The sequence below is a fragment of the Protomyctophum bolini genome (genome assembly GCF_963924005.1).
Source record: "Protomyctophum bolini genome assembly, chromosome: 3".
NCBI classification, from domain to species: Eukaryota; Metazoa; Chordata; class Actinopteri; order Myctophiformes; family Myctophidae; genus Protomyctophum; species Protomyctophum bolini.
The window spans coordinates 37,340,501-37,365,408 of NC_137864.1; the positions used below are offsets into that span (position 1 = coordinate 37,340,501).

Below are 24,908 nucleotides of genomic sequence, written 5' to 3' on the forward strand. Positions count from 1 at the left end.
CATTTGCCATTCTTAAATTCAACTAATTTAAACGCTGAGACTTGACATGTTGATGTGATAAAAGTAAGACATATCTATCATGCAAGAGTAAAGAAATGTACTAGTTTAGATATACTGTTATATTTCATTGGTCTTTCATCTGAAGTGTAGGTAAGCTGCTCTGGTATGTCCATTATTTTACCCACAGGTTTACAGCAAAACAAACATTTGATCAGATATTTTGTGGCAGTCGGCGTTGTCCTGGATCACAGGGTTCACTATGATAAAATATTATGTCTGTTTGAGCCAATGCTTATCTTTATAGTTTCTCATTGAATTTGTGTAAACCCTTTACCACTTGAACCCCATTTTTATACTTTGGCGTACAATGATGTCGCATGGCGGAAATAGCCGATCTACAAGCTCTCGGCACATAGCAAAATTAACATTTCTGAAAATCTGTAACGACCAGCCCAAAATTGGAACACTGGCTGTGTGTGTTGAGTGGTTAAAGAGTTTGACTACAATCTTGTTCAATTTAAATTAATTCCTTCATAGTTTAGCTACCAGTGTCCAGATTTGTGTGTCACTGTAATGGAAGACGGGCTACTCTTTTTCAGTGGTTGTCAACCTGTGGGCCTGGACCCCCAGATCATATATCACACATGTGTCACAAGTGTCACTGTCAAGAGTTTGGAAGTGCTCGTTTTCAACAATAACGCACTGTCCTGCTGCCTCCAAGCCTGGTTAACCACACAACAAGCGCTTCCAAACTCCAATTCTCCTTGCTGCTCAATGTTTTGCCACTCAGTCCAGATGAAGAGTGGTGCATGCGCATACTCTATACTATAAAAATTTGTCACACATTGGCCAAATTGTCAAATATGACCTAAGACAGAGGCAAAACATATATACAATCTGAAAATAACAAGCTCGCAACAAAATATGATCGCTTGTCAGGGGGGAGAGTCCCAGTTCAAATATGATTTTCTTTTTGGGGTGGGGTCCCCAGTTCAAAGATGATTATTTTGGGATGTCACGGCCTGAAAAGGTTGATAACCACTGCTCTAGAATACTATGACTCTTATGTGTCTGAAGAGGTTTGTGGTGAAAGTGTATGATGGTGTGTATTCTACTTATCATGTGTACGACTATAAAAACCATGTTAAAAGAGTTATTTTATAAAGAAAACCTGGTAAGAAAACATGGCTGTGTGTACTGGAGTGTTGTTTGTTTCAGACCATAGAAAGGAAAGATTCACAGTTAAATTGACTTTACTGTGTACTGGGAAGTAGAAGCAGGAAAAAAAGATCAAAGGTAGATGAACATTTCACAGTGTGTGTGTGTGTGTGTGTGTGTGTGTGTGTCATCTCTCTCACTACTTGTAACTTAAGATAGCATGCTATAATAATTACCTGTTTACTACAGACATCAGAATACCCATCAAGTACGTACTGTATCTCCACATTATTATTATTATTATTTGCCGCACACAATTTAAACTGATGGTACAGATTAAACATGTATGTATGGGCAAATGATTAAATGGACACCTAACAATTGTAGGAAGGAAACATCAAACCAAGGTACTAGCTCTCAATAAGGAAAACAGAATAGAACAATAAAACCCAAAGCTGACTCAATTAACAACTTAAAACTATACTCAAGTATATGCCTCTACTCAAGTTTCCCAACAAATTAATTCACTTCCAGCCTTCATTCTGCCATTAGTAGGCCTACAGGTGTGCCTACTAGACCAGGTGTTCTCAAATTGGGGTCCGGCGACCCACAGCTAAGGGTCCTTTGAGGTTCCAGGTGGTCCCCACCTAAATAAGGAAAATCACTCAAGCACTAGTTTATTTTCCAAATTAGCTGATCTACAAGCTCACTGCAACGCATTTTGTAGATCAGGTATTTTAGTTAAACATTTTGACAAATCTTGACAGCTCTTCTCTCAGAAGAATCAGAATCAGCTTCATTGTCACATCACAGGTTTACAGAAGTAAAGAAGCGGGTGGAATTGGTTTTGTGCATCGTTCCCATCGTATCGTTATTAAGAAGGGGGGGAAAGGAGAACAATTCAAACACATCTACATATTTACATGGTAGGCTACAAAAAGGTGCATGAGCATAGCAGCAGATGTAACAAATTGATAGACAATAGAGATAACAAATCGTATGTAGGGGACCCTGGCCTAATGCACTGGTATCCCTGACAACAGAGATATCATATCGGTTAGACCGTGAAGGAACTAGTACAATTTATTTTTGGGGGGCCCTTTAAGTTTAAACTGCTCAAGGCCTAGAGTATATATACTCTAAGCTCAAGGCCCCCCTGCTTGTCAAGAGTATATATACTCTAAGCTCAAGGCCCCCCTGCTTGTCAAGAGTGTCAACAGAGGGTTCACCAGAGGGGGCGAACGAGAGCTCAATTCGCTGCAAAAAAAAAAAAAAAAAACACACACACACACACACACTCGATGGTGCTCAATTTGTCAAGATGTCGTCGCTGGAACAGAGGCTCTCGCGAATCGAGGAGAAACTAAAGCAGGAGAATGAAGAAGCTCGCAGGAGAATCGACCTCAGCATCGACATGAGTCCGCAGAGATCACGTCCGAGGCCAAGTGAGTGTCCTGGGCTGGCCGGGGGAGGGAGACCGACCATCGGCTTGTCCGAGACTGAAAGCCCGTAAAGGAGAGCGAGAGAGAGGCGGAGGTGAAGGAGTGGGGGTGTTCATCAGGCTTCATTCGCAACGAGCGTTTTAGCTCGACAAAAAAATGACGTGTTTTCAACTGGAAAAGTGTCACCTTTTTTCATTTAAAAACCTCATCGTTTGTGTCGAGCGACACGCTCGCGCAACAGAGTCTAATACACGAAGCCTCGGTTGTGCTGCTGTTGTGGCTACGATGCTAAAGCAGCTGCTATAGCAGCAGCTACATAAACAAACAGCCTGCCCTGGATGGTCGTTTTGTTATTTTTAAACGTAACAAGTCACTCGTCTAAATGAACGAGAGACGCTTTCCGTTATGTATACGCACGTTCTGTCGAACTGCATTATTGTCATGGATTTATTGGTTAACCTCCAGGTCTTAAAATGTGTTTTTTGGGTTGAGCTATGTGCTGGTCCAGCCAAACATGCTATTTAGCTAACTGCTGGCTAATGGAAGGCCCGTGTCAATCTAGCAGTTTGTTGTTTTTCTTTTGTTTAATTTTTTGTTGTTGTCATATAATCATCGTCCCATTTGACACAACTTTACCACGCGCCTGTGTGTTGTAATCAGACAGATGTTGTGGTAGAATAATGTCCTTTCCCGTGTTTTGACCCAAGTGATCTCAAGTTGACAGCTAGCAGCCAGGGATATTTGCAGTATGTACTGTAGCGTTTGCTACTCTTGTCTTGTTAAATGGCAATGCAGGTTAGCTGCTTTTAATGACATGCAATGCGAGTGTAATGCGAAATGGGAAGTTTAATACATTTCTCCGTTCACTCTATCATATGATTAGCCTGTTTTCTAAAGTTGGAAATGAATTATGGTGGAGGTGGTGGGCCCGTTGAGTTGTCTGTGAGAAACATCCCACTGCCTTTGCCAGGTAGTTTGCGTGTGGTATTTAACGTGCCCCGGCCATCATCATCAATCAAGTTTGAACCATCCATGACTTAATTGTTATAATTGTCATTAAGATCACTATCCTAATATATTGCAAGTGTAACAAACGATTATCAAATCTCAACCGTGCGAACTGAGAGGTGCAACTATACTTTTATTGTGATACTGTAGTTACTGTACTTGTACTGTATGGTACCGTTAAGCCCGAACCACACCAAAGGGTCGAGTCGGGACAAAACTGTTTTTAAGGTAGACCTCACCAATGCAACTCATTGTTTAGCTTAAAAACAATTACCCCGTATGGTTTGGGCTTTATTGTTGGTTATAGTGGTCAGTGTGAAAGGCTCACTTTAGGTCACCCAGTTTAACAGTTGAACTCACTGTTCAGTGTTCATACCCCAAACAGACATACATAGGGACATCACATAGAGTCATAGACACATGGGGACAGTCATTGGAGCGGTGCACCGCTCAATAAACGTTTTACAGTTGCTAATAATAAAAGATATGGATCCACACTTTACCCCTTTTGGAAGAGTTTCTGACACCGATCATCAAATATGTCTAACACAATCAGAGGTTTGAGACTTTTGCATTGTTGTTCTTATGCTCTAACGCTGGAAAGATTCATGTTTATCTGGGCATGTTAAGGAAGATGGAGAATGGACGAGTTGCTCAATGTCTGTTGTGGATTTACGATGAGCTGTGTGTGTGAGAGAAATATCCACTCATATTTGCATTTTACCATATGCTAAGTTGGGAGTGTGTGTGCGACTGTGCATGTGCGTGCAGGACGCACGTGTATGTAATGGCAAACAGTGCAGTAATGTGTGGCGTGTGTGTGTGTGTGTGTGTGTGTGTATATTTTCTCTCCTCTGTCCAGTCATCGTGATCCAGCTCAGTCCTGCTCCAGCTCCTTCCCAACGTGCAGGTATCACTCATCCATCATCCAGCTCTCTCTGCCACTGCACCCCTCTCTCCCTCTCTCTGCCACTGCACCTCTCTCTCTCTCTGCCACTGCACCCCTCTCTATCTCTATACCTCTGCCACTGCACCCCTCTCTCTCTCTCTCTCTCTCTCTCTCTCTCTCTCTCTCTCTCTCTCTCTCTCTCTCTCTCTCTCTACCTCTACCTCTACCTCTCTCTCTCTGCCACTGCACCCCTCTCTATCTCTATACCTCTCTCTGCCACTGCACCTCTCTCTCTCTGCCACTGCACCCCTCTCTATCTCTATACCTCTCTGCCACTGCACCCCTCTCTCTCTCTCTCTCTCTTTCTCTCTCTCTCTCTCTCTCTCTACCTCTCCCTCTCTCTGCCACTGCACCCCTCTCTATCTCTATACCTCTCTCTGCCACTGCACCCCTCTCTATCTCTCTCCCTCTCTCTGCCACTGCACCCCCCCGTCTCTCTCTCTCTCTCTCTCTCTCATAATCTCTACCTCTGCACCCCCTTCTCTTTAACCCCCCCCCCCTCCACCTCTCTGCCACTGCACCTAGGAATGGGACGATATGAAAATGTCACACGATTATTGTGGCTAAAATAATTGCTCGGTCACTAAAAACGCTGGGACGACGAACGCTCCACACGTCCCAAACTCTTATCCCTTCTGGCTCCAACACTATGGAACTGCAGACTCGCACCCAGTCTGAACACCCACCTCTTCAGACTCCATCTTAGCCTAGCCCATATAGCACTTACCATAGCACTTGCCCTAGCCTCGATGACCTTACAGGCGTATGCAAAGGCTCAACTTATGTAACTTAGATAGCATTTTATGTAGACATGGCAATGGCACTCTATAGTTTATACCTATGCATAGTTTCATTATATACATATTCCACTGGTAGGTTCTTAGTATACGTTTGATTCTTGATGACTTTTTATTTAATTTCTTAATGTATTTGATCATGTATTACCATGTTTTGTTCTTGCTTAGGCCTACTGTAAATCGCTCTGGATTAAGAGCATCTGCTAAATGCTAAATGCCTAAATTGGTTTAAGTGGTACTGAATGAAATTGCTCAAAACAAACTTCATCCTAGTGTATGACAGAGGACAATTTCCAGACGAATTAAAAATTTCTCTGCGATACGATTATTGTGAGCAGTTTTTTATCACGATAAAAGACGATAACGATTATCGTCCCATCACTAACTGCACCTATCTTTATCTTTCCCCCCTCCATAGGGAGTATACCACCCTTCTCTCAACTATTACAACATCACTATCCAGTCCATTTCGAACAAAAACAATAATTATAGTAGCCTTGCCCATTTGTTCCTCTTATTATTTATATATTTTATGACCTCTTTCAACTTGCTGTGTTGTACACACAATGTGTGTAAGACAAAGTGCCCTCTTTTGTTTCTTTATGGCACCGGAGTTGACAGTTAGTTTCTCTGCATTCAACAAACAACAAACAAAACAAAAATACTGTATCTCTATGTGAGACTGTCCAGATATTCTGCTACCAATACATAGGACTCAATACGATAGTCATAACATTCTGGGGGGCCGTTCTAAAGACCTGGATTAACCCTTGTTTGGCTTGCTACACATTCACCAACTATTGCAGGCAGCCTGCTCTCTCATTTATTTTAAATGATGAAGAGGAAAAGACTGTTAAGTGTAAGCTTATCCATGTGAACCAAATGTAGGCCGGCAGTTATTTGCAGTTGTCACCCTGTCAGTCTCACCTCCTTTCAAATCTCATCTTCTCTCCATCTTTCCATCCTCATTACTCTTTCTGGGTGCCAGTGTGTGGCAGGGCAGTCTATGTGTGTGTGTGTGTGTGTGTGTGTGTGTGTGTGTGTGTGTGTAAATAATTGTCTGCATTTGTGTGTGACTCGTGTGAGATTATTAACCCTCGTTTTATTGGAGTGGAGGCAGAGAATCACAGTGCATGTGGCTTTCTGCACGGCAAGTTCTTTTGTTATCTCTGTTATGTTTTTGTATCACACAGTCTCTAATCCTGATTGGTCCTCTCTCTGCAGGAGTGCCATGACCAGTCTAGGTCATTTCTCTTTCCCTCATTTCGTCTTCTGACCACTGAAGACCCACTTTACGTGTGTCTGTCTTGAGTTTGACTTACTGTGCGGCCCTCGTCTCTGACTGCTACACCACATTTTCTCTCTCAGCGAACAGTTGGATGTTTGTCGGTTCCTCCTCCTCTCGTATTTATGGCAGCACTGGCAACAGGCGGCGTTGCGGTGCCCATGTGGCTGATGCATGTGTGAACATCCTCTCATGTCTGTCTGTCCTTCTGGAGGCAGCTGTGGAGATGTGGCGATTGGTGACAGTGACGGTCTGAGTTTGCCTGTGTACAAACTAACCCCTCTGAAGTCTGAACTAACTGATTCTCTTCTGCAGGCTTATGGATCCACAGGTGACTACAAACACCCACTGGTACTCGTCTCTCACGGAGGAGAGATACCAGCTGGACTCTTTAAAAAAATATAACAGAAGCATGCCATGGTCTCTTGTTCCTTTTTTGGCTGCATTTGGCTTGTGTCTTGAACTTGTATAGTTTATGATGGTCTTGACTCTTATTCCTGACGAAGAGGTCTTGCCTCTTTATTCTCTGTTTGCCACTGACCTGCTGTCTGAGCGTTTGGTTGCATGACGGGTCGATGCTAATACTTGATGGCTCATGGCTGAGTGGTTGGTTGTCCTTTAACCAGACTAAATTGTTTCAACATTTACTACCTGCATTTGAGAGTCAAATAAGCAAGTTGGACTAACTCTGCATCCTGGTATTGAACTTCAGGTCGAGTAGAATTTGGGGATGTATTAGTTTGTTTGTTTAAAAAATAATAATTCAATTGAGGCTCTAATATATACCAAAATGTGCAAAAACATTCCTATCTACGTTTAGATTTCTTCTTCTGTCAGTTGGATAGATGTCCAGCCAGGTCTATTAAAGTCATGTCTAGGGAGGAGCTATCATAAGTGGGTTGCTTTTAGTCTTGAGAGGAACATTAATTCAGGATATCAGTGCAACAAAAGTGCTATAATGGGATGGAGGGGTCATACTCTGTTTAAGTATTATGGATCTGGAATGCAATAAACAAGGCTGTTCACCTTCAGTCAGCAAGGATACTATACTGATGGAAAATAAACATCATACTTATAGATTCACATCTTTCTCATTCTCTGTACTATATAGTTAGTTGCTCTCACCCTCTATAAGTAAGCTGCAAGCTATCACCAAAACACAGAATTATAGCATATAGCGTACCTGGCTATCTTCTAGGCTCCTTTTTCTTTGTGTAAAGCGACTTTGGGTAGAAAGAGATGTTAGAAAATCGCAATATAATGAGTTATTATTGCTAGAAAGAAAGAATGTATTAGTGACAGTTACAATCTAGTCTTTTCCCGGTTCTCTAACTGCCGCTGCGAAGAGACGGATTTCAGAAACCTATTTTGGTTAAACGTCAAAGGATAAAAACAGTTTGTACTTTCTCAAGCACGTTGGCTTTTGGTGTGAAGCCCAAATTCTCTTTGTTCCACAAGTCTAATTGCTTGTTTGTCCCTGTAGCGCTCCAGCTGCCCCTAGCCAATGATGGAGGGAGCCGTTCGTCATCGTCAGAGAGCTCGCCACAGCACCACAACTACCCCAGCCGCCCACGACAGATGCTCAACCTGCCCACACCTCAGTATGGCCTGCAGAAGAGCCTCGAGAAGTATGTACATGATAGGCATGTGTGCATATCGTAGCTGTTGGGCAGAAACATTGTATCTCCATATTTACTCTATTTATTAAAGACATGGAGAGACGTGGAGACCCCTGTCATTGAACAAAAACTGATGGCAATGATTAATAATACTATTTGAATATCGAGCCAAAGCCTATATGTGGCATGTGCCTAGACCACTTGGCCAGCGGGAGCCCCTAATTGAACTACCTTTAGGTGCGTTCAAGCCTGAAGATATTTGTTTCTATACGTTTGAATCACTTCACTTTGGTTGCGCAGATCAGCGTTAATACGGGAAAAAAGTCCCTTCACTCACGTTGCGCATTGTAGACACCATAATTTAACTTTGGCAGTGTAACCAAATGGGCCTGTTAGTTCACACAAGAACGCGCCGCATCCGTTCACGCAACTTCTCGTCTTTGCATTGACTTTGTATATAATCGTGCTGCTCCAACTATCCAGAGTCTGAACGCAGCTGCTTCTTGGTTCTTTTTTCCATTTCCTGAAAAGTAACGCTTTGGGATTTGCAAGGTTTCTGCCTGACGGCAATGATGGAGAAGTGCTCTTTTTCTTTTTTTGTATGTTCTTCTACACACACTCTCCCTCACTCAGACACACACACACACACACACACACACACACACACACACACACACACACACACACACCTGAGACCTGACTGAATGTGTGTTGTGTGCTTAGCGCGGAGATAGACCAGAAGCTACAGGAGATCATGAAGCAGACCGGCTACCTGAAGATTGACGGCCAGGTGAGAACTTCCCCTCACACTCATGCTCCAGAATAAGACACACATAGACCTTGACACGGAGTCATTATGTGAAGCAAATCAGTGTGAGCCAGAAGTCGGAACTAAAAATGAAATTGAAAAAACATGTCTTTCTAGTCCAGTTTCAGGCTTTCATTTGTGTAAGGTCCAGGAAGTAGCCTATTTCCACACATCATTATGTGATGCGTTTCTGTCTCAAACAAGGTTGTTTCTTACACCAAATCCAATTTATTTTGTGTGTAAAATTACATAATTACGTGATTTCTCTTTTTTTGTTGCTGTGTACGATAGTTTTCTTTCAAATACGATAATGTTAAGCCTCCGGTACGATAATTCAACATTTCCCATCTGGCAACACTGCTGAGAATGATTCTTGATTTTTACCTACAGTATGTAATGTATTGCGTTTTGACTGTACTGTACCTATTTGCCATTATGCAGCGATATCCGGCTGAGGTGACAGACCTGATCAGTGAAGGGGAGATAGGCAGTGGAACGTGTGGACAGGTTTTCAAAGTGCGCTTCAAGAAGACGGGCCACGTCATCGCTGTAAAAGTAAGACCCTTCATAACTACTTGTGCTTGATATGGCAGTGGTGTCAGATTACATACATGTATACATAGGGAGGGGCATTACCTTTATTCCTCCCGACACTAAAACATATTACGTCACCATCGAAAACCAATTACACTCTGGCATTGGGTCCTTTAATCCACATCTTTATTACGTCATCATTGAGAGCTAGTTATACCAGTTATACCCTGACGTCATATGCTGCTACGATACATACGCATCAAACGGGGCATACAGTAACCACAGTATACCGCTAATCAACTTACAAATTACATATACATATACATAGAGGCATTTCCTTTAATCCACCCGACACTGATCGACATATACGTCACCATCGAAAGCCATCACTCATCCGTATTAATTACAACATTACGTAATGGATTGTTCCAGATCTTATTATTCCCAAACACGTGTTCACAGGAAAATTCTAGAAGATCTCAGGGAGGTTATATTCCAAACGTTCTTTCACAGAGAAGCTGAGATTTGACAGTTTGTAACGGTCAGCAGTACTTGCACGCTCTGCTTGCGCACTAGTAGGCCACTTGTGTGCAACACGCAAGTAGGCACTTGACAGAGTGCAGTTCTAGTTGTTGATGTTTCTACTCCTGCTGAATTGCAGCATTCATATTTAGGGATATACTCATGCCAGTGCCCTTCCCTGCCAGGCATCTGGGCTCTGGGCTCTGCTCAGTATCTGCTCACAATTCCTAATGGTTGCCATAGGTTAAACACAGAGCATGAAGTCTGGGTATGTGCACACGTATTTGTCAAATAGAGGAAACAAACAAATATTTCTATCATCTTTGTCCCCAGCAAATGCGCCGCACAGGAAACAAGGATGAGAACAAGAGGATCCTCATGGACCTGGATGTTGTATTAAAGAGTCATGACTGCCCATACATCATACAGTGCTACGGCGCCATAGTTACCAACGTGAGTATACACTTGCATGCCAATGACACTGTTATGCTTAAACCAAAGTGAGTAATATAGCTGGTGTACTCAAATAGAAATCTTAAATGTCCACTCCAAACTGAAAATGTTCAACGAGTTAAAGGGTCAAACCACACAGCTACTCATGTATATACATGTACTTATGGAACTACAGCTAACGTATATATATGACTGTTGCGTATGCTGCTCCTGTGCGTTGTCTGCGTTTTGTGCATGTGCAGACGGATGTATTCATCGCCATGGAGTTGATGGGGACGTGTGCCGAGAAGTTGAAGAAGAGAATCCAGGGACCTATCCCTGAGCGTATCTTAGGAAAGATGACTGTAGCGGTAAGTGGCTCACCTACACACAACAATGGTTACAGTGGGTGGCGGTAATTGGAAGGTTCCTCGTTCGATTCCAGGATCCCCCAGAGTTAGTGTTGGAAGTGTCCTTGAGCAAGACACTGAACACTTAATTGCTCCCGATGAGCAGGTTGGTGCCTTGCATGGTTCCCTCACAAAAGAGTGGACACACGTCAGGCAGACGTGCAGTAGGTGCACGTGGGCAAGTGGGCAATATTTAAATGCAAAAGAGAATAAAACTGGTAAAGAAATAGTAACAAATCATACAAAAGTATAATAAGTAGCCTATTAGTAATGAATAAAACACAATTAGGGATTTATAAAGAGTGAAGGCATTTTGCCATTTGAAGGTCACAACCACAGACGATTTTCACTGTTTCGTTTTTGTTTTTTTGTCTCTCAGATAGTGAAGGCGTTGCTGTATCTGAAGGAGAAGCACGGTGTGATCCACAGAGACGTCAAACCATCCAACATCCTGCTGGACGCTAAAGGCCAGATCAAACTCTGCGACTTCGGCATCAGCGGACGCCTCGTCGACTCCAAAGCCAAGACTCGCAGTGCCGGCTGTGCTGCTTACATGGCGGTGAGTAAAGATGGACACAAGCAAGAACCATGTCATTTACATCACTTTTATACACTCATAATACAAACATACTTATCTGTTCAACACCAATTTATTTATATCCACAAAACATTAGAGGTAGTTCACAAACGACTGCAACACATCGTGTGGGAGTCGACATGTCTTGTGTGCGAAATCTATGGTATGGGAGCTATAAATATTCGCAGCCATTCCTAGTGGTTAGGCCAACTCGCATGTAAATTACGTGCAAGTGTGAAATTCTGTGAGTGTGCTCAAAGTAGTGTGCATGAAAATGAACAATTCTCAACCAAATCAAAGCATATGCCCTGAACTGGCATACGTACGTTCAGCAACGCCCTGCACATTCACAAAGACAAATCAACTGAATTTAAGTTGGCACATAAAGGGGCTGTATTCAAAGACAAACTGGAACTGGATGTGGATGGCAAATGCACAGGAACATATTTGACATGTTCCAAACATTTAGCAGATATTAACCCTTTAAGTGCCGGAAGTGCATCAAAATAAAGGCTCCGGGGTGCCGGAGTTGTCTGAGTGCTTTTACTCTGAAAGCCATAAACCGGAAACACTTTCTTAAAAAAGTTGACTTGACAAATAGACCTCACAATCCCCGATCATCTTAATATATTTATATACGCTCCAAAAAGCGTTCATATTTTGCGGGAGAGACGGATGAGGAGCAGAAATGAAGCGCCAGCATATCGATCCATTCATCACCCCTGGATCAGGAGATACGAGTCATTCTTTCCGCCGCGCTAACATGGGAGTCAATGACAAGCTAATAGTTGCACAGAGCGTTGGCATACGGCAAGCGAAAAGCGAAATGCCAAAAAAAAAAATAGGAATAATTCTGAATATTCTTATCTCGCCCCGTGTCGTTTGGACGTCGCTAGGACGTCCACAGACGTCGACGGCACCTCTCGGTTCCAATCCTTATGATGTTTCAGGACGTGATATGTACTAAATGTGTTAAGGGATGCCATCTGTCGGGTGGAGCATTTCTTCCCAAACACCAATGCACTGAAGTGCAAACTTTGTAAATGAAGAAGAAACAAATGAGAATAGGCTGTAGTCAAGAGAATAACAAAGAAAAATTCACATAATCGTACAATGATAACAAATATCCCTATTATGCAAGCACAGAGTAAACATATTTATATATTGTGACATAATTAACCCATTAAGTTCTGAAGCCGATTCTAAATCTGTCTTCTACATCCTAACAGTTGCTATATTATATCAGTGGTGCTCAAAGTGGTGCTTTCATGTCAAATGTATTTGGCCACCAGGGTCCCCCAGAAGCAAAGATTTGAGTCACTTTTAGAAATATACATCAAAGATTTGATCCGATTTTCAAGACTTTTCAAAAACCTTCTACTTTCCAGTAAAGTGTTGTCTGTTTTGTGTCCTTTTGCAGCCTGAAAGAATAGACCCTCCAGACCCCAGTAAGCCTGACTATGACATCCGAGCAGACGTGTGGAGCCTGGGCATTTCTCTGGTAACTGTTGTTTACTTGATGCACTACATTGAAACTACTATTACTTTCATCTTGACTGCCTAATACATTTTAGTATCTATGGCCCTCATTTATCAATTGAGTGTAAAATCTGCCCCAAATTTGAGTGTAGGTTTCGTAGTACACCCATGTCGCCACGGTATTTATAAAGTGATCGCAAACAGCTGATCCTTCCTTAATTTCGTTCTGACGGTAATAAATGTGACGGCTGAAATCTATCTGGCACGCCCTATGAAATCAAGCCTTGCCCTCGTTTTTGCGACATGAACAACTGCAATACGACCTGGAAACCATGGTTACAGGAAGGAAAAAAAGTTTCGCCTCACCCCCCTCTCTCATACACACACAGACGCATGCACGAACACCTGCATGAATTAATTAAAGCTGTAGGCCTACCCTGTCTGTTTCCCTCTCACCTCGCTTGCCTTGCTGTCATGTCCACGCACGTATGCACCTACCTCAAGGCTACAGGAGGCATCGCATCGCAATGAATGGAATACGTTTGTAGGCTAGGCCTATATTCATTTTACCCATTCGTAGTGCACAGCGAGTGAGTGAGTGATGCCTGCATGAGAGATAGCAATAGCATGTCGTCAAGGCAGTCATAATCAACGTTTATGGAGTGATTTGATCATTGATGAACGAATCATAAACATATGGATGAAGGCTTGTATGTGTGCTGGCGATGTGCACGCCGCGATCCCGTCCTCCCGACTCCTGAAAATGATCTCGCTTTTATCTGAATGACTGTCAAAGCACTTATTTAAATGGTTTAAGCCCCTTACGCCTATAGCCTACAATTGCAAATAGGCAAGCTGTATGCTTGTCATTGGCACTTGGAAATAAAGGCGTGCAGTCCATTTATGCCTAAATATATTTTTTTATAATATCACAGGGATTATATAGGCATCTGATGTCATGGGCATGCGCGCCCAAATCATCGCACTCGCATATACAAGGCCAGTAAAGCACTGTTTGATTAAGCACAAACTAGTACATTGTAAACATGTTATATTGTTTTTAATTGTGCTTGCACACATAGAAATATCCTACCAATTTCATATGACATGCCCTTAGAAAATATATAATTTGTATGTATTATTAGTTTTATACATTTTAGGAGTGAAAGAATATGTTTAGATCCCTGTGACATCCTCTCCGCTGTTCTACGACAGAAAAACTGGTCAGGACAAAGCGTACGACATGTGATTTTTGTCCTGGCTCACGTTCAAGGTTTTGCGGAAATGGTAAATGCGTGCACCCATATTTTGGCGTACGGCGAGTTGATAAATGAGGGCCAATGATTCTAAAATATAGATACAGAATCAATTTTTCTAAAATGTCGTTTACTTTTCTCAGTAGATTAACATAAGAGTTGATCAGATATGCTGGAGTAAACCAGCTATTTCTGCTTAGCGGCCTTGTGGTTAGAGCAGTAGTTTTCAAACATTTTTGGCTCGGGTCACACCTGTAAATATCTTTCATCCACCATGGCACTCCTGAATTACATTGTTTATAGCACATTTTTCATATGAACGGTACGTAAATATTTAAATCTTTCCCCCAAAGATGCAGTATGTCACGAGGAAAACTGGAGAGAATATTTGTTTCCATTAGGACTGAGAGAACTTTTATACTTGGCGTTTAACCACTTAAACCCCAGCATTCTTATTCTGGGGGGATCATTCACCCAAAATAGCCAATCAACGCTAAGGAGAGAGGCTTCTGGATCCATTTGATCACTGTACCTGTCACTTCTATGAAACTCTGTGTCTGTGCTACCTCAAACTGAAATGAATCAGTGGTTTTCAACCTTTTTCATATCAAAGCCCATTATTTATTCGCTGTTTGAGCCAGGGACCACCATTTTATGCGATTTCGACTCTCAGACCCAAAACTTGGGTCTGAGAGTCGCTGTATTGATGTAGTACCATAGTAGAGATAACAGGCAAACGTTGATCAAAAATAATAATCGTGTAGACTTCTTGTTTAACAATAATCTAACTCTTGAGCGTACGATTCATTTTCACTCTCAAAAGAGTTTAAGATCTATTTAGATGTATCTATTTAGCTGGGGGACCACCTGGAACCCCCTCAAGGACCACTGGTGGTCCCTGGCCTGGACCACTGATTAAAAACCACTGAAATAAATAATAGAGCAGAGTGGAAAAGAGAGATCATAGTGGGCTTGGGTTTGTTCAGCGATGTTTGAACCACGATGCTTGAACCTGTACAACCTGAACAAGCATGACTTGAAGCATGCCATGAACAAGCATGACTTGTGTTTCTGTCCCAACAGGTTGAACTGGCTACAGGACAGTTCCCCTATAAGAACTGCAAGACAGACTTTGAGGTTCTTACCAAAGTGCTGCAGGAAGACCCTCCTCTGCTGCCCCTCGGCATGGGCTTCTCTCTCGACTTCCAGTCCTTCGTCAAAGACTGGTCAGAAAACACCTCAAAGCCACCTTCAATTTATTATCAAATTGTATTATTTTCCAAACGTGTGTGTGACATGTATCTCCCCAACAGCCTCACAAAGGATCACAGAAAAAGGCCAAAATACCTCAAGCTTCTGGTAAGTCGCCTTTTTTGAGGGGCAACTCTATGGGATTTTTTTTAGAGCACTTATGACGTGAATCGCTTGCCAGCCAAGTCTATGGACTTTGAGGATATTAAGTTGTTTGTTGAAAGCACTTATGACGTAAATCATTTGCCAGCCAAGCCTATTGACTTAAAGATGTGGCCAATATAAATGAATTGGGCGCCCCTTCACTTCACACATTTATTACTGATAAGTGATCAGCATTGTGGTAGTCAGAACAGGTTCCATCCGATACGGAGTACGCTTCTCTTCTTAACCGTTTGACTTGGCGCCCTCCTTGCATGTTGTTGCAGGAGCACAGCTTCATCCGGCGCTATGAGGTACTGGAGGTGGACGTGGCGGGTTGGTTCCAAGCGGTGATGGAGCGCACAGAGTCGCCGCGCAGCAGCCAGTGTTACAGCCACCAGCACCAGCTCCACTCACTTTTTAGCAGGTAGCCTAGCCTGGCTGTTGTCCTGCTCAATGTTGGCTCAGCCCCAGCGCTAGCCTAGACTAGCATTAGTTTAGCCTAGCCTAGCGTTAGCAAAGCCTAGCGTTAGCATTACCTGTCTGTCCACCCGGGAGCCTGCCACCTGGAACCTGTTACAAGGAGAGAGGGAGTGCGTGAGAGATGGATGAAGACTCACCCGGTTGGCTCTGGACAGACGGATGGATTGATGGGTGGAGAGATGGACGGATGAACAGATGGATTGATAGATGCGTTATTGGTGGTCTTATTTAATTTGGACAGACAGACATGGGGCAGAGGGAGTGGGGGAAAAGCACACTGTAATCAGTCGTCAAACTATATCATGGCACGTTATATTACATCAGTCTATATTCACACAGTGCATGTATAGCCATACACGTTTCAGCTACATTCATTAGACACAGACCTATATGTATGTTTACATATGTTAAATACATGAATACTGTCTGACTCCAGTAATTATCCTAGTGTTGGATTGGTCAACAGAGTAGTCATTACACACTGGAACAATGCATCTGCAAAGCTAGCTTGTGTGAGTTCTTTTTTTTAGCCTAGTCTCTAAGCAGTTTTATTGTATGGTCCAGTGCAATTTTAAGTTGTCAGGTGTTTATGCTTTTAAACAGGCAGTATGTTTGTGTCCTGAGTGTGCACATGTACGGTATATCCAGACACAGTTGTTTCTCTCAGCCATAATGCCTTTATCAACTTCACACTACAATTCTAATACACCATTAGATGTTACAATTAACACTTGAACGGTATGCTATTATTATTTTTAACCGTATGGTTTTAAAGTAAGATGTAGTTAATATGATTATCATTGGCTTTTAAAAATATACTTTTGTCTAGCAGTTGAGGAAAACGGTGGGAAAATGCAGAAAAAAATAGTATTGCAAATGAGCTTTGTAGAGTGTAGGAGTGGTGAAATTATTTATTTTTGTTCAAAATGACTTGAGTGGAGTATTGCGACTGGCAAGATGTGAAAGGATACAGACGGAGAGGTTATTAGGGTGGAGGTTATATGAACACGACCAGCTGTTGCGTACCAGGAATGTGGTGAAGGCTCAGGCAGGTAGATCGGAAGGGAAGAGAGAGGCTGTGTGTTTATTGTTGTCAGATGTGTGGGCAGCATGTAGAAAGTGAAGTGCAGGACGGAAGAATAAAAGATTCCATTGAGAAGGCAAAGAATGGTTGCATAGATTTGACAAAAAATACGACGTAGTCGACCGGTGGAGCATCTCTTTAAACTCTTTTGTTCTATAATCTGTTGGTTCTCACTCAACTTCCTATTCCCCTCTGTCGCCCTCTGTTGTTCATTGCATTGTATTGCTCCACTGTGCCATCGGACCAATGCAGGTAGTTGACAAAGGCTGGGTGTCAAGAGCACTGGAGAACTAGCTACACACATGAATGCTGTGTGGTTTAGCTTAGTGTTCACACTAAGAGAGGACGTTATAGTGTCATCTGATAACTGAAGTACTGTAGGTCTACCACTACCATGAATATGGCCCCAGGTCAGCAGAGAGCCCTTCTATGAATGAATGAAAACTAAAGTTCTTTGCTGCCTAACCTCTTACAGGAACACAGCCTGATAGTTCTACACAATCATATCTCCCACTCTTTCATGCGTGCACCAAGCCAAATCAACAGAGAGCTGACGGCCAATGATGAGAGCATGACGACATTGGAAGGTTATTGAGAGAGCGAGGCAGAGATGGCGCATTGAATGTTGACCGATTGTAGGACAGGACAGGAGAGGATGGAGTGAGGCGAGAAAAGGAAGAGAAAGTAAAGAAAGTGTGCTGGAAAGTAGAAGAGAGGTCAGACTGAAGCTGAGAACAATCTGGACGGCAAGAAGCTTGTGTGTGTGTGTGTGTGTGTGTGTGTGTGTGTGTGTGTGAGAGAGACAAAACGGTGGCCTACATTTTTCAGGGTTGCCAACTTCAGAAGCTAGCTGAATATTGTAAAAAAGCTTTTGTGGTGGTACTTACACCAACCTACCAATTATGAATTTAGCCAGTGACGTAGCTTTTTTTTTGCTGTTCAAAGTACTATATTATTTATTTACATTGCTACTGCTGCTATATTTTTTATTGCTTTAGACGCTGCTCTCAATTATTTTCCCCCAAAGGAACAAATGCTTTTTCTTTATTTTTATTTTTTTAAACCAAATAAGTGAAATAATGCAATGTCTACACTTTACCAAATACAAATAAAGCAAGTCTAAAGATGGCAAAGGAAAGTAAGGAGTTGGAACACTTGTCAGAGAAGAAGGTGGTGTTTAGTTAGATGAACAAAACGGGCTGGAACCAGCCAAATTACTAACTCACTAAATACATACACACTTCACCTGAAATCTAACTATATGTGTGTGTGAAAGTACTTGGCCATTAATTAATATCACATCGCACTACAGAACTGTACAGTGTATTATATTGGGGGGTGGGGGGGTAGCCTGTCTGTCTGTCCACTCCAGATCTATAGTTGACCTCTACCCTTAGTATATTCTAGTTTGCGAGGTCACCCATGTCAGAATGGCATATCCCACCACTCATCCGTTGACGCTGTCTGTCTGTCCATCCGTCTGTCTGTCTGCAGCTGCCTGCAAGCTCGTCGACCGTACACACCAAAGGTGTCCACAACGAAACAAAAAATATGAAAGAGCATTGTTATTGTTATGACTATTGTTATTGATATTATAATTAATTACTATGATATATACAAAACCTCTCTATAGCTAGTTTGGGGGTGGGGGCAAAGGAGGCATATTAGGAATAGCCGTGTGTGTGTGTGTGTGTGTGTGTGTGTGTGTGTGTGTGTGTGTCTCTGTCTGTGTGTGCGTAATATGCAGGGCGAGACTGGTAGTCTTGACACTCAATTTGGAGCCAAGCAATCAGCCCAACAAGTTGTCCATTCTGTCCCATGGTTGATTTTTACAACAACGCCTCTCAAAGTAGGAGTAATGATCTGGGACCAGAGCATATCTTCAGAGGCTTTTCTAGTGAACGTTGCTTATTTGAGGGCCACCTTTTTGCCAATCTGAATCACGATAAACTAAAGTGTCCGTTATGGTCTTGTCTAGATAGATGTTATTCAGATTCTCACTCATATTACAATTATTTAAAATGTGGATATGTTGCTTGGCTCCTTCAGTTGTACTGAATACTACCAATCATTTGGTCACTTAATTTGGACTTAAAAGTCTTTGGAGGCAATATGCGTGACTTAGACCTTCTGGCTTTGACAGCCCATACATCCAAACGGAAGTCCTATCTGGTTGTATTGAACAACGTTAAACTCACCAACATTGCAGTTGTATGGAAAGCTTGAATTATCCTCATATCTGCAAGTACTTTTTCTTCCTAAAAATCAACCATAGACATTATGCTACTTTCTGTCAAGAAATTCCATGAAGGTGATTCTGTTTGGAAGGTCAGGTGTGTCCCGGTGGAAAAGTGATGCATGTGCATACTCTATATCTGCAGTCCTAGTATAGTGATTCTTTTGTGTTGAGGAACCCCAAATTCATATGCATTAGGTCATGGACCCCCTTTTTGTGCCAGGTACCCTATAAGAGAAGATATTTGTTGCCAGATTTAGTACAGAATTGTACAACTGTCTATACTGTAGATGGGGAGATAACAGTGGATAGTGAAGAATGATCTTGATGGTCATTCTTATCATCTAGCCGGTGAAAATATAAGATCTTCTTTATTTTGCTGCATGGGAACCCCCTCAGTGACCCTTTGGGGCCCCCATACTCTGAGAACCACTGTCCTAGTTGATACGGCCTGTTAACTAGGAATTTAATTTAATTAATTTGTAGTGCTTCATTGAGTGTCTTGATTAACCGGCACTAACCCCCTAGAGCAGGGGTTCCTAACCTTTCTATTACCACGGACCGGCTGACCCTTCATAAAATGTTCGGACCGCCAGGGTGCTGCATCATTGTACCAAAACACTGAGGACAGTTGACTGGCAATGATTGAAGTACCCACTACTATATTATTATTATAATAATATCACAACATAATGTTATATCATTGGCCTAAATGGAGTTAAATCAACGATGACTAGGGACAGGTGGAAAACTTTAGTTAAACTTGCAGAGTGACACATTATTTTACCAGGTTATACTTGAATATTGACATGAAATAATAATCCTGTTTAGTGTTTCATTAGCACTAGCATGACAAAATAGTGATTTGTCACGTCGGTGACATCACTGACAAATCCTTGGTATCGTCATGCGACGAGTTTACTTTTCACTGCCGTTTGGAAAATCCTGGCTGGTGGTGCAAGGTTAGATTCCTGGAATTCCCTTCTCGCGGACAAGCACCGGTCTGTGTACCAGTGGTTGGGAACCTCTGCCCTTGAGCCAGTCTCTCCTATACAGTTTCTCTTGTTTGTTTTTTAAACACAGACACACACTGGTTAGTGCTCTGTTTGTGTTTATTTTAGGTTTTGAAACACTTGATGGGGTGATGGTGCTCAGGTGGCCCCTCGTTTGCTTTTTACTAAGACTGGCGTGACTGTGTGCATGCATGCATTCCAGGGACAATAAAAAATAAATCGATTGGAATACTAATCCTGCCTTGGGATACCATCAGTGCAATGAGCAGTCAATACAGGCACACAACCACACACAAAATGTATAAACTTAATGTACCGTTCTAGACAGCAATGCTGGATACTGCCAATAGTGGCTTTATGTGTATGTTATCTTGGCAGGTGCAAGGCCAGCTCTATAAAAAATCAAAATTATAGAAAAGTAGTTAGTGTGTACCTGCGTTGTGCCTTGGCACTGAGGGTGTGTGTGTGTGTGTGTGTGTGTGTGTGTGTGTGTGTGTGTGTGTGTCATAACCCATCTGTAAAGTGAACCAAATATCATTTTCACTATGCAGTCATTCAAACCGCATCAGCTCGCTTCAATGGAAAAGCCTCCTGTATATACACATAATGGTAACACTGGAGTCAAATGTAAGACCTTTTCCTTTGAACTCCAACTCCTCCCCTTCGCTGTGTTTAGTAACATCACGCCTTCAGCTAATTCACAGAGACGGAGCCGACCGAGGGACAGAGTAGTGGATGTGTTTTGAATGAGCTGACAAAATATTTAAGGATTGTATTGGGGGGTCTTGGGATGGGGGCAGAGTTGTGTTTTAGACTCTGGGTTTTTGTAGTTTGGGAGATCTACATAAATGCTGTAATTAAACAATATCAATTGCATCTTCACCGCTGTAACTGCCATTGACTTTAAGACAAAGGTTTTTATTGGGGGGGGGGGGGGGGCACAAAACTATTTATGATTTTTACACATATATTCTGTATTTCTTTTTATTTTCTTTACAAAGATGTTGAATTACGTACTTCAGAAAATACACACTTTTGCCTTTTTATGTTCTCTCTCAACTTGCTATTATTTGCAATATTACCATTTTCACTTTGGACCGTCACTAGTTAGCGAGCGAGAAGGTTGACTTACTCCATGTTTCTCATTAGAAAATAATGTCTCATCTTTGTTAGATCATGTCATTAAGTTTTGTTTCCCTTCACATACTGTGTGTCTTTGTTTTGATAGAATAGCAGCATGTGTGTGTGGAGAAGATGGAGTGGCGAACGTGTTGGAACCTTTATATCTTTGTCTACCAAAAGTCTTTATTGATGACGATTATTACCTTTTATTTTTGTCTATTGTGTTTTATTATTATGATTACATTTTTATTGTATTCAGGGCAATGACGCCAAATTGAACAAAGAAATTGCTGGACGGAGTTCCTGATAGGCGGGATGGTGTGCTCAAGAAAGTATGGTCATTCTGTCGATGGGTCATCTTTTAATGGCAAGTTAGAGCTGTCCCTTTTCACAGTGCTCCGCTCACATCCCCACACACTGTGTCCTAACTGTACACATATACACACACATACATATATGTGTATGTATGTATATGCTTAATATATAGTATATATAAATTATATATGATCATTTATCATGATTGATTTTCTTTGTTTTCCCAGTTAGGGTCATAATTGGCCATTTGTGTGCTGTTCATTCTGTTCTTTTACATCCCAGCCCATCCTAGCTTGATGGCCCCAAACTTGTAAGGGCTTACTTTTGTTTTGACACAGTGGGATGGAGTGTAGAGCGATGAATATTGGGTAGACAGAAGGTGTATGAAACCTTATTTCTTTTAATGTCACAGTATTTTATCAATCACAAATCTGTGGCTTGCAGAGAAAGAAAACGATTTGACAGTGTATTTTTTCACTGATATTTATTTATTGGTTGCCTGTTTTTTGTTGTCTTTGTTTGATGTTTTGTTTTGTATTTTTTTTTTGTTTTTTTGGGGGGGGGGGGGGAGGGTTGGAAGACACAATGTAGAATAGATGAATAGTCTTTGGCATTTTGCCATTCTATACAGAAGCCAAAATAATTAATTCAGCCATCACACTAACAAACCAGCTATACACTTATGTCAAATACAGGTTTAGATAGACCTGCTGTATAAGGTACACTATCATTGGCTTGTGTATAAGGTGTTGGTCAGATCTATTGAATGTTTCCCAAGTCTATGTCATTCACTGTTAGACATTCTACTCATCTGCCCCAAACAAACTGGGTTCATGGTAAAATAAGAGTAGTCACAGCATGGTGTAGATATTTAGTGCTTTGATAATACTCCTCAGCTTGTATAGTTTCAGTTTGAGACTTGGATTGGTGTTAATACGCAAGTGCTGAATGCCAGCTACAATCCTACAGCGGACTAGACATTTGAGGGTTTCTTTCTTTTTGGTGGGTATTTTGACTGATGACAATTACTATTATTACGAAGTGTAGTGATTGGCGTACTATTAACCTGCACTCCCCGTGGAAAATCAGCCCTGCTTTCAAAAATGTTTTTGTTATTTGTTATAGAACGGTTGCTTGTGCCCACACAGTTTCTAAATGCAGTTCTTAACTTAGATAGCATGACTTGCTAGTTTGCAGGGTGGGGGTATAATGTATGTAAAACACAGCTTTTCGTATGTATGACACCATGGATATGTTGTCTTGGCCGTTGTATCAATCTACACAGCTTTACTGTCTCACTTTTCTTTCCCTCTCCCCTCGGCTGATTTTATTTCCCCAATCTCATTTCAAACTGAATAAATGCCATTATATTGTGAATACCTCAGGATTTTTTTGGAGAAAAACAAACAATAAAACACTTAAAAATTAAATAAATAAAAACTCATAAAATGTTGTTGTGAATGTGTGCTTATTATCACTCATGCTTCTCGTATTAAAGAATGGCACCAAAAAGTCGTAATGACGAACATTTTCAGCAGATGGCAATCATAACCCGGCCCGTTGGGCCATGACAAATTGAGGAGGACGCAGTAGCAGTGTTCAAAATAATTTATTTACAAGAGATAACTAATATTAACTTAATATAAAGAATGCTTACAGAATGTATGAGATGTGGAAGTCAGTAAGGTCAGTGTGGATGTGTGGTTAATATGGTGAAAGTGTGTTGTAGTGTGCAAATCAAACGGCAAAGGGAAACAAACAGAAGGGTGCTGTCATCGAGAGGGACACTAAGGGTCGGTCTAAACCTTAATTTAACAAATGTAATCAAATCAATCAAAAACAATTTTTTATTACTATATAACAATAATGAAAATGTGAAAGTGCTTAAAACTGTGATATCAGTCTTAGCTTATATAAACCGAAAAGCCTGGCATAATTTATCATTTTACTCTATCTGTTCTCCCCAATCATTGATGTTAGAGGTTTGAAACACAGTAAGACACCCCAAACACATGACTTGACATGACACGACATTATTCTATCTTGTACTGTTAGTTGGCTTATGTAAGAGTCTCTCTCTCTCTCACACACACACACACACACACACACGCACGCACACACACACACCACCCTTTTGTCCCTGCATTAATATTATGGAGATCTCTGTAAAACCCTGTCTACCATGTCCCTGTCCCTTTTATGCCCATATATGGAGATCTATGTATCTGTTCCTTTTATGCTCATCAGTGTGTGTGTGTGTGTGTGTGTGTGTGTGTGTGTATATATACAGCATGTTACAACATGTCTTCATAGGGAGAGGCACGCTGCATGCAAACACGCACACACGCATGCAGGCAGCATGTATGCCAGTGATGCCCCCCCCCCCCCCACACACACACACACACACACACACACACACACTACAGTGACTACACAGACACATACTCTTGATCAACTATCAGTGAACGGTGCATAATTGTTTAACGTTGTTTAATGCAATAAGATATGACTTTTCTGTGTGGATGTATGGGCTGTCAGACAACAGATGGTGTTGTCATGATGGATGGTGTTGTCATGATGAAGTTACAATGAGTCGATTTGCACAGCATGATGATGTCACAAGGAGTCATATAGTGAAATACTACTCTATTTTTCTCTATATCTGCTCTATAACTGATGAGCATTGTCTTAAAATATAATATAATATAATATTTAGAAAACCTAAAGTGGTTTTAAAGTGGGGTTAAAGTGGTTAAATAATTTGAAAGGTTACTTTATGTTAGACAGGTGAAAAGAAGTTGATGTTTGGCCATGATTGATGTTTCCCTGCCTTGAAGCCATTTGTAGAAGGTTGCATCATCCACAGTCAAAATGATGATTCAGGGTAGACAGGAACAGTCATAGTGGAAGACTAAAGACACATTCCATAGAAGCATACAGGTCAATATTGTCCATTTTTTTTAAATCAAGATGATGGCTTGGCTTGT

General features: G+C 41.6%; 2 protein-coding genes across 5 annotated transcripts in view; both read left to right on the plus strand.

Annotated features, from left to right (window-relative positions):
* The window catches only part of pkn1a (protein kinase N1a), a 79,712-nt gene extending 56,342 nt beyond the window's left edge, over nt 1-23,370 (plus strand). For 2 of the 3 annotated variants that reach the window (XM_080759893.1, XM_080759892.1), the window contains exon 23: nt 1-1,185. This exon is cut by the window's left edge and continues 1,417 nt beyond it. The gene's annotated coding sequence lies outside the window, so the exon portion shown is untranslated. Of the gene's footprint in view, nt 1,186-19,568 lie in introns of those variants that run through there. The other variant, XR_013963834.1, reaches the window with a different exon arrangement.
* On the plus strand, nt 2,443-23,370 carry map2k7 (mitogen-activated protein kinase kinase 7). Of its 2 annotated transcripts, XM_080759894.1 has the most exons (12): nt 2,443-2,603; nt 4,471-4,518; nt 8,123-8,267; nt 8,982-9,048; nt 9,508-9,621; nt 10,456-10,575; nt 10,818-10,925; nt 11,344-11,523; nt 12,962-13,042; nt 15,360-15,502; nt 15,590-15,635; nt 15,956-23,370. In XM_080759894.1, the coding sequence occupies exons 1-12, from the start codon at nt 2,480-2,482 to the stop codon at nt 16,097-16,099; spliced, it is 1,320 nt and encodes a 439-aa protein (XP_080616020.1). In that variant the 5' UTR covers nt 2,443-2,479; the 3' UTR covers nt 16,100-23,370. The 2 variants fall into 2 exon arrangements, with proteins under 2 accessions (XP_080616020.1, XP_080616021.1); XM_080759895.1 differs by lacking the exon at nt 4,471-4,518.
* Nucleotides 23,371-24,908: the final 1,538 nt, after the last annotated feature.

Excerpts from the sequence above, each read along its gene's own strand:
- map2k7 (XM_080759894.1), top strand. The coding sequence starts at position 2,480 with ATGTCGTCGCTGGAACAGAGGCTCTCGCGAATCGAGGAGAAACTAAAG. Across the intron at positions 9,049-9,507 it reads ACCTGAAGATTGACGGCCAG|CGATATCCGGCTGAGGTGAC; the intron begins GTGAGAACTTCC and ends GCCATTATGCAG. Across the intron at positions 10,576-10,817 it reads ACGGCGCCATAGTTACCAAC|ACGGATGTATTCATCGCCAT; the intron begins GTGAGTATACAC and ends GTGCATGTGCAG.